A 15,621-nucleotide genomic window follows, 5' to 3' on the forward strand; every position below is an offset into this window, starting at 1 on the left:
CCAGCCTAGCTCACTGGCAGGTCATGGGGAGTCTGTGATGTGGGGGTCCGTGTACAGAGGGACCTGGGGGTCCGTGTACAGATGGACCTGGGGGTCCGTGTACAGAGGGACCTGGGGGTCCGTGTACAGAGGGACCTGGGGGTCTGTGTACAGAGGGACCTGGGGGTCCGTGTACAGAGGGACCTGGGGGTCCGTGTACAGAGGGACCTGGGGGTCTGTGTACAGAGGGACCTGGGGGTCCGTGTACAGAGGGACCTGGGGGTCTGTGTACAGGGGGACCTGAGGGTCCGTGTACAGAGGGACCTGGGGGTCCGTGTACAGAGGGACCTGGGGGTCCATGTACAGAGCGACCTGGGGGTCCGTGTACAGAGCGACCTGGGAGTCCGTGTACAGAGGTACCTGGGGGTCCGTGTACAGAGGGACCTGGGGGTCCGTGTACAGAGGGACCTGGGGGTCCGTGTACAGAGTGACCTGGGGGTCAGTGTACAGAGTGACCTGGGGGTCCGTGTACAGAGGGACCTGGGGGTCCGTGTACAGAGGGACCTGGGGGTCCGTGCACAGAGTGACCTGGGGGTCCGTGTACAGAGGGACCTGGGGGTCAGTGTAGAGAGTGACCTGGGGGTCCATTTTCAGAGGGACCTGGGGGTTCGTGTACAGAGGGACCTGGGGGTCAGTGTACAGAGTGACCTGGGGGTCTGTTTTCAGAGGGACCTGGGGGTCCATGTACAGAGGGACCTGGGGGTCCGTATACAGAGGGACCTGGGGGTCAGTGTACAGAGTGACCTGGGGGTCTGTTTTCAGAGGGACCTGGGGGTCCGTGTACAGAGCAACCTGGGGGTAATTTTACAGAGGGATCTGGGGGTCTGTGTACAGAGGGACCTGGGGGTTCGTGTACAGAGCGACCTGGGGTTCCATGTACACAGGGACCTGTTGGTACGTGTACAGAGTGACCTGTAGTCTGTGTACAGAGGGACCTGGGGGTCCATGTACTGAAGAACCTGGGGGTCCATGTACAATGGGACATGGGGGTCCGTGTACAGAGGGACCTGGGGGTCCGTGTACAGAGGGACCTGGGGGTCCGTGTACAATGGGACATGGGGGTCCGTGTACAGAGTGATCCGGGGGTCCGTGTACAGAGTGATCTGGGGGTCCGTGTACAGAGTGATCTGGGGGTCCGTGTACAGAGTAATCTGGGGGTCCGTGTACAGAGGGACCTGGGGGTCCGTGTACAGAGGGACCTAGGGGTCTGTGTACAGAGGGACCTGGGGGTCCGTGTACAGAGGGACCTGGGGGTCTGTGTACAGAGTGACTTGGGGGTCCGTTTACAGAGGGACCTGGGGGTCCGTTTACAGCGGGACCTGGGGGTCCGTGTACAGAGGGACCTGGGGGGTCCGTGTACAGAGTGATCTGGGGGTCCGTGTACAGAGTGATCTGGGGATCCGTGTACAGAGGGACCTGGGGGGTCTGTGTACAGAGAGACCTGGGAGTCTGTGTACAGAGGGTCCTGGGGGTCCGTGTACAGAGGGACCTGGGGGTCCGTGTACAGAGGGACCTGGGGGTCCGTGTACAGAGGGACCTGGGAGTCTGTGTACAGAGGGACCTGGGGGGTCTGTGTACAGAGGGACCTGGGGGGTCCGTGTGCAGAGGGATCTGGGGGTCCTTGTACAGAGGGACCTGGGGCTCCTTGTACAGAGGGACCTGGTGGTCCGTGTACAGAGGGACCTGGGGGGTCCGTGCACAGAGCGACCTGGGGGTCTGTGTACAGAGAGACCTTGGAGTCTGTGTACAGAGGGACCTGGGGGTCCTTGTACAGAGGGACCTGGGGGTCCTTGTACAGAGGGACCTGGTGGTCCGTGTACAGAGGGACCTGGGGGGTCCGTGTACAGAGGGACCTGGGGGTCTGTGTACAGAGAGACCTGGGAGTCTGTGTACAGAGGGACCTGGGGGTGCGTGTACAGAGGGACCTGGGGGTCCGTGTACAGAGGGACCTGGGAGTCTGTGTACAGAGGAACCTGGGGGTCCGTGTGCAGAGGCACCTGGGGGTCCGTGTACAGAGGGACCTGGGGGTCCGTGTACAGAGGGTCCTGGGGATCCTTGTGCATGAAACACAAAAGGTTAGTATGCAGGTACAGCAAGTGATCAGGAAGGCCAATGGTAGCTTGGCCTTTATTGCAAAGGGGGTGGTTTATAAAAGCAGGGAAGTCTTGCTACAGTTATACAGGGTATTGGTGAGGCCACACCTGGAGTACTGCGTGTAGTTTTGAGTAGGATGGGCCTCTACTCATTGGAGTTTACAAGAATTATGAGGGGGCTCGACAAGGTGGATGCAGAGAGGATGTTCCCACTGATGGGGGAGACTAGAACTAGGGGGCATGGTCTTAGAATAAGGGGCCGCCCATTTAAAACTGAGATGAGGAGGAATTTCTTCTCTCAGAGGGTTGTAAATCTGTGGAATTCCCTGCCCCAGAGAGCTGTGGAGGCCGGGACATTGAATATATTTAAGGTGGAGATAGACAGATTTTTGGGCGATAAGGGAGTGAAGGGTTATGGGGAGCGGGCGGGGAAGTGGAGCTGAGTCCATGATCGGATCAGCCATGATGGTATTAAATGGTGGAGCAGGCTTGAGGGGTCGAATGGCCGACTCCTGCTCCTGTTTCTGATATCCTGATGGATTGTCGCTCACTTGTTTGTCGACCCGGGTCAGATACCGGCTCCTCTCCGAGGGATATCGTCACATTGTTATGGTGACTCCACCATTGGGGTGAGGTAAATGGGATCCTCGCAGGAAGTGGGGGTAAAGGTCACACACCCCCCCTCGCTCTCTCCGTTACCAACGATACCCCTCTCTGTCTCAACAGGACCAAGTTCCAGAGACCAGCCGCAGATACCGCCCGAGGATGTCTCCACTCCCAGAATCAGCCCACGGGTTCAGCGACGTAAACTCCAATCACCCAGGTAAATATTGGGAGGACCCACACACACTGACTCTCACTGGGGTACAGGTCCCTCACACACTGACTCTCACTGGGGTACAGTCCCACACACACTGACTCTCACTGGGGTTCAGTCCCACACACACTGACTCTCACTGGGGTACAGTCCCACACACACTGACTCTCACTGGGGTACAGTCCCACACACACTGACTCTCACTGGGGTACGGGTCCCACACACACTGACTCTCACTGGGGTACAGGTCCCACACACACTGACTCTCACTGGGGTACAGTCCCACACACACTGACTCTCACTGGGGTACAGTCCCACACACACTGACTCTCACTGGGGTACAGGTCCCACACACACTGACTCTCACTGGGGTACAGTCCCACACACACTGACTCTCACTGGGGTACAGGTCCCACACACACTGACTCTCACTGGGGTACAGTCCCACACACACTGACTCTCACTGGGGTACAGTCCCACACACACTGACTCTCACTGGGGTACGGGTCCCACACACACTGACTCTCACTGGGGTACAGGTCCCACACACACTGACTCTCACTGGGGTATGGGTCCCACACACACTGACTCTCACTGGGGTACGGTCCCACACACACTGACTCTCACTGGGGTACAGGTCCCACACACACTGACTCTCACTGGGGCACTGGTCCCACACACACTGACTCTCACTGGGGTATGGGTCCCACACACACTGACTCTCACTGGGGTACGGGTCCCACACACACTGACTCTCACTGGGTTACGGGTCCCACACACACTGACTCTCACTGGGGTACAGGTCCCACACACACTGACTCTCACTGGGGTACAGGTCCCACACACACTGACTCTCACTGGGGTATGGGCCCCACACACACTGACTCTCACTGGGGTACGGTCCCACACACACTGACTCTCACTGGGGTACAGGTCCCACACACACTGACTCTCACTGGGGCACTGGTCCCACACACACTGACTCTCACTGGGGTATGGGTCCCACACACACTGACTCTCACTGGGGTACGGTCCCACACACACTGACTCTCACTGGGGTACAGGTACCACACACACTGACTCTCACTGGGGCACTGGTCCCACACACACTGACTCTCACTGGGGTACAGTCCCACACACGCTGACTCTCACTGGGGTACGGGTCCCACACACACTGACTCTCACTGGGGTACGGGTCCCACACACACAGACTCTACTGGGGTACAGGTCCCACACACACTGACTCTCACTGGGGTACAGTCCCACACACACTGACTCTCACTGGGGTACAGGTCCCACACACACTGACTCTCACTGGGGTACAGTCCCACACACACTGACTCTCACTGGGGTATGGCTCCCACACACACAGACTCTACTGGGGTACAGTCCCACACACACTGACTCTCACTGGGGTACAGTCCCACAAACACCGACTCTCACTGGGGTACGGGTCCCACACACACTGACTCTCACTGGGGTACAGTCCCACACACACTGACTCTCACTGGGGTACAGTCCCACACACACTGACTCTCACTGGGGTACAGTCCCACACACACTGACTCTCACTGGGGTACGGGTCCCACACACACTGACTCTCACTGGGGTACGGGTCCCACACACACTGACTCTCACTGGGGTACGGGTCCCACACACACTGACTCTCACTGGGGTACGGGTCCCACACACACTGACTCTCACTGGGGTACGGGCCCACACACACTGACTCTCACTGGGGTATGGGTCCCACACACACTGACTCTCACTGGGGTACGGTCCCACACACACTGACTCTCACTGGGGTACAGGTCCCACACACACTGACTCTCACTGGGTCACTGGTCCCACACACACTGACTCTCACTGGGGTATGGGTCCCACACACACTGACTCTCACTGGGGTACGGTCCCACACACACTGACTCTCACTGGGGTACAGGTCCCACACACACTGACTCTCACTGGGGCACTGGTCCCACACACACTGACTCTCACTGGGGTACAGTCCCACACACACTGACTCTCACTGGGGTACGGGTCCCACACACACTGACTCTCACTGGGGTACGGGTCCCACACACACAGACTCTACTGGGGTACAGGTCTCACACACACTGACTCTCACTGGGGTACAGTCCCACACACACTGACTCTCACTGGGGTACAGGTCCCACACACACTGACTCTCACTGGGGTACAGTCCCACACACACTGACACTCACTGGGGTATGGCTCCCACACACACAGACTCTACTGGGGTACAGTCCCACACACACTGACTCTCACTGGGGTACAGTCCCACAAACACCGACTCTCACTGGGGTACAGTCCCACACACACTGACTCTCACTGGGGTACAGTCCCACACACACTGACTCTCACTGGGGTACGGGTCCCACACACACTGACTCTCACTGGGGTACGGGTCCCACACACACTGACTCTCACTGGGGTACGGGTCCCACACACACTGACTCTCACTGGGGTACGGGTCCCACACACACTGACTCTCACTGGGGTACGGGTCCCACACACACTGACTCTCACTGTGGTACGGGTCCCACACACTGACTCTCACTGGGGTACGGGCCCACACACACTGACTCTCACTGGGGTACGGGTCCCACACACACAGACTCTCACTGGGGTACGGGTCCCACACACACTGACTCTCACTGGGGTACGGGTCCCACACACACTGACTCTCACTGGGGTACAGTCCCACACACACTGACTCTCACTGGGGTACAGTCCCACACACACTGACTCTCACTGGGGTACACTCCCACACACACTTACTCTCACTGGGGTACACTCCCACACACACTGACTCTCACTGGGGTACAGTCCCACACACACTGACTCTCACTGGGGTACAGGTCCCACACACACTGACTCTCACTGGGGTACGGGTCCCACACACAATGACTCTCACTGGGGTACAGTCCCACACACACTGACTCTCACTGTGGTACAGGTCCCACACACACTGACTCTCACTGGGGTACGGGTCCCACACACACTGACTCTCACTGGGGTACAGTCCCACACACACTGACTCTCACTGGGGTACAGTCCCACACACACTGACTCTCACTGGGGTACGGGTCCCACACACACTGACTCTCACTGGGGTACAGTCCCACACACACTGACTCTCACTGGGGCACAGTCCCACACACACTGACTCTCACTGGGGTACAGTCCCACACACACTGACTCTCACTGGGGTACGGGTCCCACACACACTGACTCTCACTGGGGTGCAGGTCCCACACACACTGACTCTCACTGGGGTACAGGTCCCACACACACTGACTCTCACTGGGGTATGGGTCCCACACACACTGACTCTCACTGGGGTACGGTCCCACACACACTGACTCTCACTGGGGTACGGGTCCCACACACACTGACTCTCACTGGGGTACGGGTCCCACACACACTGACTCTCACTGGGGTACGGGTCCCACACACACTGACTCTCACTGGGGTACAGTCCCACACACACTGACTCTCACTGGGGTACAGTCCCACAAACACCGACTCTCACTGGGGTACGGGTCCCACACACACTGACTCTCACTGGGGTACAGTCCCACACACACTGACTCTCACTGGGGTACAGTCCCACACATACTGACTCTCACTGGGGTACAGTCCCACACACACTGACTCTCACTGGGGTACGGGTCCCACACACACTGACTCTCACTGGGGTACGGGTCCCACACACATTGACTCTCACTGGTGTACAGGTCCCACACACACTGACTCTCACTGGGGTACGGGTCCCACACACACTGACTCTCACTGGGGTACGGGCCCACACACACTGACTCTCACTGGGGTACGGGTCCCACACACACTGACTCTCACTGGGGTACGGATCCCACACACACTGACTCTCACTGGGGTACGGGTCCCACACACACTGACTCTCACTGGGGTACAGTCCCACACACACTGACTCTCACTGGGGTACAGTCCCACACACACTGACTCTCACTGGGGTACACTCCCACACACACTGACTCTCACTGGGGTACACTCCCACACACACTGACTCTCACTGGGGTACAGTCCCACACACACTGACTCTCACTGGGGTACAGGTCCCACACACACTGACTCTCACTGGGGTACGGGTCCCACACACACTGACTCTCACTGGGGTACAGTCCCACACACACTGACTCTCACTGGGGTACAGGTCCCACACACACTGACTCTCACTGGGGTACGGGTCCCACACACACTGACTCTCACTGGGGTACAGTCCCACACACACTGACTCTCACTGGGGTACAGTCCCACACACACTGACTCTCACTGGGGTACGGGTCCCACACACACTGACTCTCACTGGGGTACAGTCCCACACACACTGACTCTCACTGGGGTACAGTCCCACACACACTGACTCTCACTGGGGTACAATCCCACACACACTGACTCTCACTGGGGTACGGGTCCCACACACACTGACTCTCACTGGGGTACAGGTCCCACACGCACTGACTCTCACTGGGGTACAGGTCCCACACACACTGACTCTCACTGGGTTATATGTCCCACACACACTGACTCTCACTGGGGTACGGTCCCACACACACTGACTCTCACTGGGGTACAGGTCCCACACACACTGACTCTCACTGGGGCACTGGTCCCACACACACTGACTCTCACTGGGGTATGGGTCCCACACACACTGACTCTCACTGGGGTACGGTCCCACACACACTGACTCTCACTGGGGTACAGGTCCCACACACACTGACTCTCACTGGGGCACTGGTCCCACACACACTGACTCTCACTGGGGTACAGTCCCACACACACTGACTCTCACTGGGGTACGGGTCCCACACACACTGACTCTCACTGGGGTACGGGTCCCACACACACTGACTCTCACTGGGGTACGGGTCCCACACACACTGACTCTCACTGGGGTACAGTCCCACACACACTGACTCTCACTGGGGTATGGCTCCCACACACACAGACTCTACTGGGGTACAGTCCCACACACACTGACTCTCACTGGGGTACAGTCCCACAAACACCGACTCTCACTGGGGTACGGGTCCCACACACACTGACTCTCACTGGGGTACAGTCCCACACACACTGACTCTCACTGGGGTACAGTCCCACACACACTGACTCTCACTGGGGTACAGTCCCACACACACTGACTCTCACTGGGGTACGGGTCCCACACACACTGACTCTCACTGGGGTACGGGTCCCACACACACTGACTCTCACTGGGGTACGGGTCCCACACACACTGACTCTCACTGGGGTACGGGTCCCACACACACTGACTCTCACTGGGGTACGGGCCCACACACACTGACTCTCACTGGGGTACGGGTCCCACACACACTGACTCTCACTGGGGTACGGGTCCCACACACACTGACTCTCACTGGGGTACGGGTCCCACACACACTGACTCTCACTGGGGTACAGTCCCACACACACTGACTCTCACTGGGGTACAGTCCCACACACACTGACTCTCACTGGGGTACACTCCCACACACACTGACTCTCACTGGGGTACACTCCCACACACACTGACTCTCACTGGGGTACAGTCCCACACACACTGACTCTCACTGGGGTACAGGTCCCACACACACTGACTCTCACTGGGGTACGGGTCCCACACACACTGACTCTCACTGGGGTACAGTCCCACACACACTGACTCTCACTGGGGTACAGGTCCCACACACACTGACTCTCACTGGGGTACGGGTCCCACACACACTGACTCTCACTGGGGTACAGTCCCACACACACTGACTCTCACTGGGGTACAGTCCCACACACACTGACTCTCACTGGGGTACGGGTCCCACACACACTGACTCTCACTGGGGTACAGTCCCACACACACTGACTCTCACTGGGGTACAGTCCCACACACACTGACTCTCACTGGGGTACAGGTCCCACACACACTGACTCTCACTGGGGTACGGGTCCCACACACACTGACTCTCACTGGGATACAGTCCCACACACACTGACTCTCACTGGGGTACGGGTCAATGTGTCGATCGTTTTATTCCAGGTTTAGGAAAGCGGGAAGCCGAGGTGATTGTCTCACACTCGTCATTCGACCAAGGTCTCTACGAGGATGTAAACGTGGAGCGTCCCCTGTCTGCCGGATCTCCTGCTCGTGACCCGGCCTATCGATGGCCCAGCCTGTCCCCTCGGCACACACAGCACCCGGTGAGTCAGGAGACCTGGATCCTCACCCTGTGTGGAGCAGGAGCTTTACTCTGTATCTAACTCCCTGTACCTGCCCTGGGAGTGTTTGATGGGACAGTGTAGAGGGAGCTTTACTCTGTATCTAACCCCCTGTACCTGCCCTGGGAGTGTTTGATGGGACAGTGTAGAGGGAGCTTTACTCTGTATCTAACCCCCTGTACCTGCCCTGGGGGTGTTTGATGGGACAGTGTAGAGGGAGCTTTACTCTGTATCTAACCCCCTGTACCTGCCCTGGGAGTGTTTGATGGGACAGTGTAGAGGGAGCTTTACTCTGTATCTAACCCCCTGTACCTGCCCTGGGAGTGTTTGATGGGACAGTGTAGAGGGAGCTTTACTCTGTATCTCACCCCCTGTACCTGCCCTGGGAGTGTTTGATGGGACAGTGTAGAGGGAGCTTTACTCTGTATCTAACCCCCTGTACCTGCCCTGGGAGTGTTTGATGGGACAGTGTAGAGGGAGCTTTACTCTGTATCTAACCCCCTGTAACTGCCCTGGGAGTGTTTGATGGGACAGTGTAGAGGGAGCTTTACTCTGTATCTAACCCCCTGTACCTGCCCTGGGAGTGTTTGATGGGACAGTGTAGAGGGAGCTTTACTCTGTATCTAACCCCCTGTACCTGCCCTGGGAGTGTTTGATGGGACAGTGTAGAGGGAGCTTTATTCTGTATTTACTCCCTGTACCTGCCCTGGGAGTGTTTGATGGGACAGTGTAGAGGGAGCTTTACTCTGTATCTAACCCCCTGGACCTGCCCTGGGAGTGTTTGATGGGACAGTGTCGAGGGAGCTTTACTCTGTATCTAACCCCCTGTAATTGCCCTGGGAGTGTTTGATGGGACAGTGTAGAGGGTAGAGGGAGCTTTACTCTGTATCTAACCCCCTGTACCTGCCCTGGGAGTGTTTGATGGGACAGTGTCGAGGGAGCTTTGCTCTGTATCTAACCCCGTGCTGTACCTGTCCTGGGAGTGTTTGATGGGACAGTGTAGAGGGAGCTTTACTCTGTATCTAACCCCCTGTACCTGCCCTGGGAGTGTTTGATGGGACAGTGTAGAGGGAGCTTTACTCTGTATCTAACCCCCTCTACCTGACGTTTGTGTAACTGATGCCCTTTGTCTCTCTGTGCCCAGGGAGCTCTGGGGAGAGTTGGGCGACAGTTTAGCTGTGAAGGTGTGTCTGGATTCGCGGAATACGACGAGCCCTTTGAACTTTGGGGTGAGCTGGTGTGATGTGATTCTGGAATCGACGCTCCCACACTCACAGCTACTACACTGGAACAATTCTGTCTGCACGCACCCGATTATGTTCCTGGATTGTAACGCTGCATAGTTTTCCTAGTTTAATATCGCTGCCCCTTTCCCTGAAGTGGCCCTGCCCCCTCCTGTGCTGTGAAGTGTATCCTTCCTGCTCAATATCCATGCAGTGATGGCGAGACCCTGTCTTATCTCCGCCCACAGCACTGTCTCTGGTGTTCTCTGTGATTCTTCCCTCTCAGGACGGCCTGAATTTATAATCTTAGCAAAGTCTGAGCCAATAAAAAGGTTTGACGGACACAGCTGAATGTCGGGCGTAAACGTTGAATCCTCCGCTCCGGGAAAGCTGAAATAATGAGTACGTCATATGCTTCACCTGCACAGCAATCCGACTATATCCTGGAGTTCAGCCTCTGTGTGTGCCCAGACACTGGCGTCGTCCGCGTACTGTAGCTCAACGATAGAGGTTGGGGTGGTCTTGGACCTGGCTTGGAGACGGCCAAGGTTGAACAGGTTCCCCCTGGTCCTGTAGTTTAGTTCCACTCCAGCGGGGAGCTTGTTGACTGTGAGGTGGAGCATCGAAGCACTGACCACACTCGACCAGCTCCGCTGGGCAGGGCCACATTGTCCCCATGTCCCCCAGACACGAGACTCCCCAAAGCAAGCGCTCTACTCGGAACTCCTTCACGGGCAAACGAGCCAAAGGTGGGCAGAGGAAACGTTACAAGGGACCACCCTCAAAGCCTCCCCTGATAAAGTGCAACATCCCCACCGACACCTGGGAGTCCCTGGCCAAAGACCAGTCCGCCCTAAGTGGAGGGAGTGCATCCGGGAGGGCGCTGAGTACCTCGAGTCTTGTCGCCGAGAGCGTGCAGAAACCAAGCGCAGGCAGCGGAAGGAGCGTGCGGCAAACCTGTCCCACCCTCCCCTTCCCTCAACGTCTATCTGTCCCACCCTCCCCTTCCCTCAACGTCTGTCTGTCCCACCCTCCCCTTCCCTCAACGTCTATCTGTCCCACCCTCCCCTTCCCTCAACGTCTGTCTGTCCCACCCTCCCCTTCCCTCAACGTCTATCTGTCCCACCCTCCCCTTCCCTCAACGTCTATCTGTCCCACCCTCCCCTTCCCTCAACGTCTGTCTGTCCCACCTGTGACAGGGACTGTGGTTCCGTATTGGGCTGTTCAGTCACCTCAGGACTCGTGTTAAGAGTGGGGGCGAGTCTCCCTCGATTCCGAGGGACCACTTATGATGATGATGACAGAGTTCTGACATTAGCCGAGGGTGAGAGATCAGCGTGGGTTTCATTACCATAGCCCCCTGCCCGACCTCTACCCACCACAGTGACCCCGTGACCTGTGACCCCTTGTACACACAGCGCAGTGTCCCGGGCCACGTGACTTCCAGTTAAAGACAAAACATGACCATGGTTTTTGTTTACTCGTTTATTTAATGCACCCATTACAATTTAAAAAACCGACAGAGCAAGAATTCGATGGGCCGATTGGCCTCACTTTGAGATCTGCAGAAAACAGCATCGAATTCCGATAAATCCAGAACCAATCGTCTGAAACTCTGAGGGAAAGCACACTCACATACACGCTCACACACACACACGCACACACACTCACTCACTCAGACTCACACACTCACTCAGTCACACACTCAGTCACACATACTCACACGCACACACACTCACTCACTCAGACTCACACACTCACACACACACACTCACTCAGTCACACACTCAGTCACACATACTCACACACACACTCACACACACGCACACACACACACTCACTCAGTCACACATACTCACACACACACACACACACACACACACACTCACACACATGCTCACACACACACTCACTCAGTCACACACACTCACATACACGCTCACACACACACTCCCACACACTCACTCACTCTCACACACTCACTCTCTTTCACTCTCTCACACACACACTCTCTCTCACACACACACACACTCTCACACACACACACTTTCTCACACACACACACACTCTATCAGTCACACACACTCTCACACTCTCACACTCTCTCACACACACACTCACTCTCTCACTCTCTTTCACTCTCTCACACACACACTCTCTCACACACACACACACTCTATCAGTCACACACTCTCTCACACTCTCACACTCTCTCTCACACACACACTCTCACACACTCACTCTCTCACTCTCTTTCACTCTCTCACACACACACTCTCTCACACACACACTCTCTCACACACACACACACTCTCTCACACACACACTCTCTCACACACACACACACTCTCTCACACACACACACTCTCTCACTCTCTTTCACTCTCTCACACACACACACTCTCTCACACACACACACTCACACACACACACTCTCTCACACTCTCACACTCTCTCTCACACACACACTCTCACACACTCACTCTCTCACTCTCTTTCACTCTCTCACACACACACTCTCTCACACACACACTCACACACACACACTCTATCACTCACACTCTCTCACACATGCACACTCTCACACACCCCGAACTCTGAGGCAGTTGTAAGGAGCTTGCAGTGGGCGATGGGGAGAGAGACATTGGGCAGGGGAGTTTGGTGGGTTCACAGTCTGGTGCCCGACCATTGCCCAGATGATCGGTGAATGCCCACACTATGCGGGTGGTGCTGTGGGTGAGGTATTGTTACCCTGTTACCCTGCGCAGTGCCCTGATACAGAGCACGCTGGGTGGGGCACTGGGAGTGGGGGAGGGGTCCGAACTATCCCCTCCCGAACCTAACCCCCGCCCACAGGGGTCCCTGCGGCTCCGCTTTGAGCATCGCCAGGCCCCCCGAGATGTGTGGGCAGGGGAGAAAGGGTTAACTCCGCCAGTGCTGCGTTACAAAGTGGATTCAGATTTCACAGAAATCAGATTATCGGCGGTCGTTGGCCGACCGACCGTGGGGAGAGTCCTGAGACCCCGGTGTAGCCCCCGACCGTCACACTGCCCCGGGGGGTGGGGGAGAGAGAGGGAGGGGGGAGGGGGAGGGGGAGAGAGGGGAAGGGGAGCGAGGGAAGGGGGAGAGAGGGGAAGGGGAGAGAGGGGAAGGGGGAGAGAGGGAAGGGGGAGAGAGGGAAGGGGGAGAGAGGGAAGGGGGAGAGAGGGGAAGGGGGAGAGAGGGGAAGGAGAGAGAGGGAAGGGGAGAGAGGGGAAGGGGAGAGAGGGGAAGGGGAGAGAGGGGAAGAGAGAGGGAAGGGGGAGAGAGGGGAAGGGGAGAGAGGGAAGGGGGAGAGAGGGGAAGGGGAGAGAGGGAAGGGGGAGAGAGGGGAAGGGGAGAGAGGGGAAGGGGAGAGAGGGGAAGGGGAGAGAGGGGAAGGGGAGAGAGGGAAGGGGGAGAGAGGGAAGGGGGGAGAGAGGGAAGGGGGAGAGAGGGGAAGGGGGAGAGAGGGGAAGGGAGAGAGGGGAAGGGGAGAGAGGGGAAGGGGAGAGAGGGGAAGAGAGAGAGGGGGAGAGAGGGGAAGGGGAGAGAGGGAAGGGGGAGAGAGGGGAAGGGGAGAGAGGGGAGGAGAGAGAGGGGAAGGGGAGAGAGGGAAGGGGGAGAGAGGGGAAGGGGAGAGAGGGAAGGGGGAGAGAGGGAAGGGGAGAGAGGGGAAGGGGAGAGAGGGAAGGGGAGAGAGGGGAAGGGGAGAGAGGGAAGGGGGAGAGAGGGGAAGGGGAGAGAGGGAAGGGGAGAGAGGGGAAGGGGAGAGAGGGGAAGGGGGTGGGAGGGGAAGGGGAGAGAGGGAAGGGGAGAGAGGGGAAGGGGAGAGAGGGAAGGGGAGTGAGGGGAGGGGGAGAGAGGGAAGGGGAGAGAGGGGAAGGGGAGAGAGGGGAAGGGGAGAGAGGGGAAGGGGAGAGAGGGGAAGGGGAGAGAGGGAAGGGGAGAGAGGGGAAGGGGAGAGAGGGGAAGGGGAGAGAGGGGAAGGGGAGAGAGGGGAAAGGGAGAGAGGGAAGGGGGAGAGAGGGGAAGGGGAGAGAGGGGAAGGGGAGAGAGGGGAAGGGGGAGAGAGGGAAGTGGAGTGAGGGGAGGGGGAGAGAGGGAAGGGAGAGAGGAGGAGGGGGAGAGGGGAGGGGGGAGAGGGAGAGGGAGGGAGAGAGGGGAGGGGGGGGGAGGGGAGGGGAGGGGGGAGTCTCGTGGGCCGAGTGGCGCGTGGGGAGCGTTTGGGGTTCGATAACTACCTACCCCCAGGGCAGTGCGACCTCCTGACCCTCAGGGTTTGGGGGGGGAGGGGCGGGGTTCAGTCCTGGGGGTGCAAATTGAAGTCACCCCACTTCCCCCCTTTTTCCTGCCTTCATTGTATAACAAGTCCGACAGAAACACAGATTCATGTTTAAAATATCGATGAATATTTTCCCGGCCGTCGATGTCAGGCGCCCTTTGACCTCTCGCCCCCCCCTCCCCCGGAAGGGTTAGGGGGTCACCGAGCAGTGGCCAAGGGCCCTGGGATTGGTCGACGGGCGGAATCGGGGAAAACGGAGATGAGGTCTGGAGAGAGAGAGAGAGAGAGAGAGAGAGAAAGACAAAGTTCGTGTTTTTTTCCGCGAAACAAGCCGCTCATCGCAAATCTCCCGTCCTCCCCAAATCCTCGTTCCACCGAGCCTTCATCGCTTTGAACAGAATCTAACGGGGAAGATGCTGGAGAAATAGGCAAAATAAGAGAGAATCCAGGCTGGAGAGGGGCCACCGTGGCTCACCGAGTGTGACGCGATGGTGGTCATTCGTTGTTGTTTCGCTTGCAATAACCGCCCGCTGCCAGCAGTAGGCAGCCTCGCTCCACCTCAGGAGGAGGCTGAGAGGACACCTCATTGAGGGGCACAAAATATTGAGGGGCCCTGGACATAGTGGACAGTGAGGGTCTATTTCCATTGGTGGAGGGGTCTATTATGAGGGGGCATAGTTTTAAGGTGGTTGGTGGAAGGTTTAGAGGGGATTTGAGGGGGGCTTCTTTACGCAGAGGGTTGAGGGGATCTGGAACTCGCTGCCTGGAAGAGTGGTGGATGCAGAAACCCTCACCACTTTTAAGAGATGGTTGGATGAGCACTTAAAGTGCAGTGACCTGCAGGGTTACGGACCTAGAGCTGGTCATTGG

General features: G+C 57.5%; 2 protein-coding genes across 2 annotated transcripts in view; one reads left to right on the forward strand and one right to left on the reverse strand.

The window, feature by feature from the left end:
* The window catches only part of nphs1 (NPHS1 adhesion molecule, nephrin), a 133,659-nt gene extending 123,191 nt beyond the window's left edge, over positions 1-10,468 (forward strand). The window contains exon 26 of the mRNA XM_070872301.1: positions 10,370-10,468. Within this exon, the coding sequence (XP_070728402.1) occupies positions 10,370-10,468 (99 nt within the window). The remainder of the gene's footprint in view (positions 1-10,369) is intronic.
* A 4,618-nt stretch (positions 10,469-15,086) lies between these two features.
* Positions 15,087-15,621, reverse strand: part of LOC139249323 (NF-kappa-B inhibitor zeta-like) — a 28,183-nt gene continuing 27,648 nt past the window's right edge. The window contains exon 11 of the mRNA XM_070872302.1: positions 15,087-15,152. Within this exon, the coding sequence (XP_070728403.1) occupies positions 15,087-15,152 (66 nt within the window). The remainder of the gene's footprint in view (positions 15,153-15,621) is intronic.

The sequence above is a fragment of the Pristiophorus japonicus genome, unplaced genomic scaffold (genome assembly GCF_044704955.1).
Source record: "Pristiophorus japonicus isolate sPriJap1 unplaced genomic scaffold, sPriJap1.hap1 HAP1_SCAFFOLD_304, whole genome shotgun sequence".
NCBI classification, from domain to species: Eukaryota; Metazoa; Chordata; class Chondrichthyes; family Pristiophoridae; genus Pristiophorus; species Pristiophorus japonicus.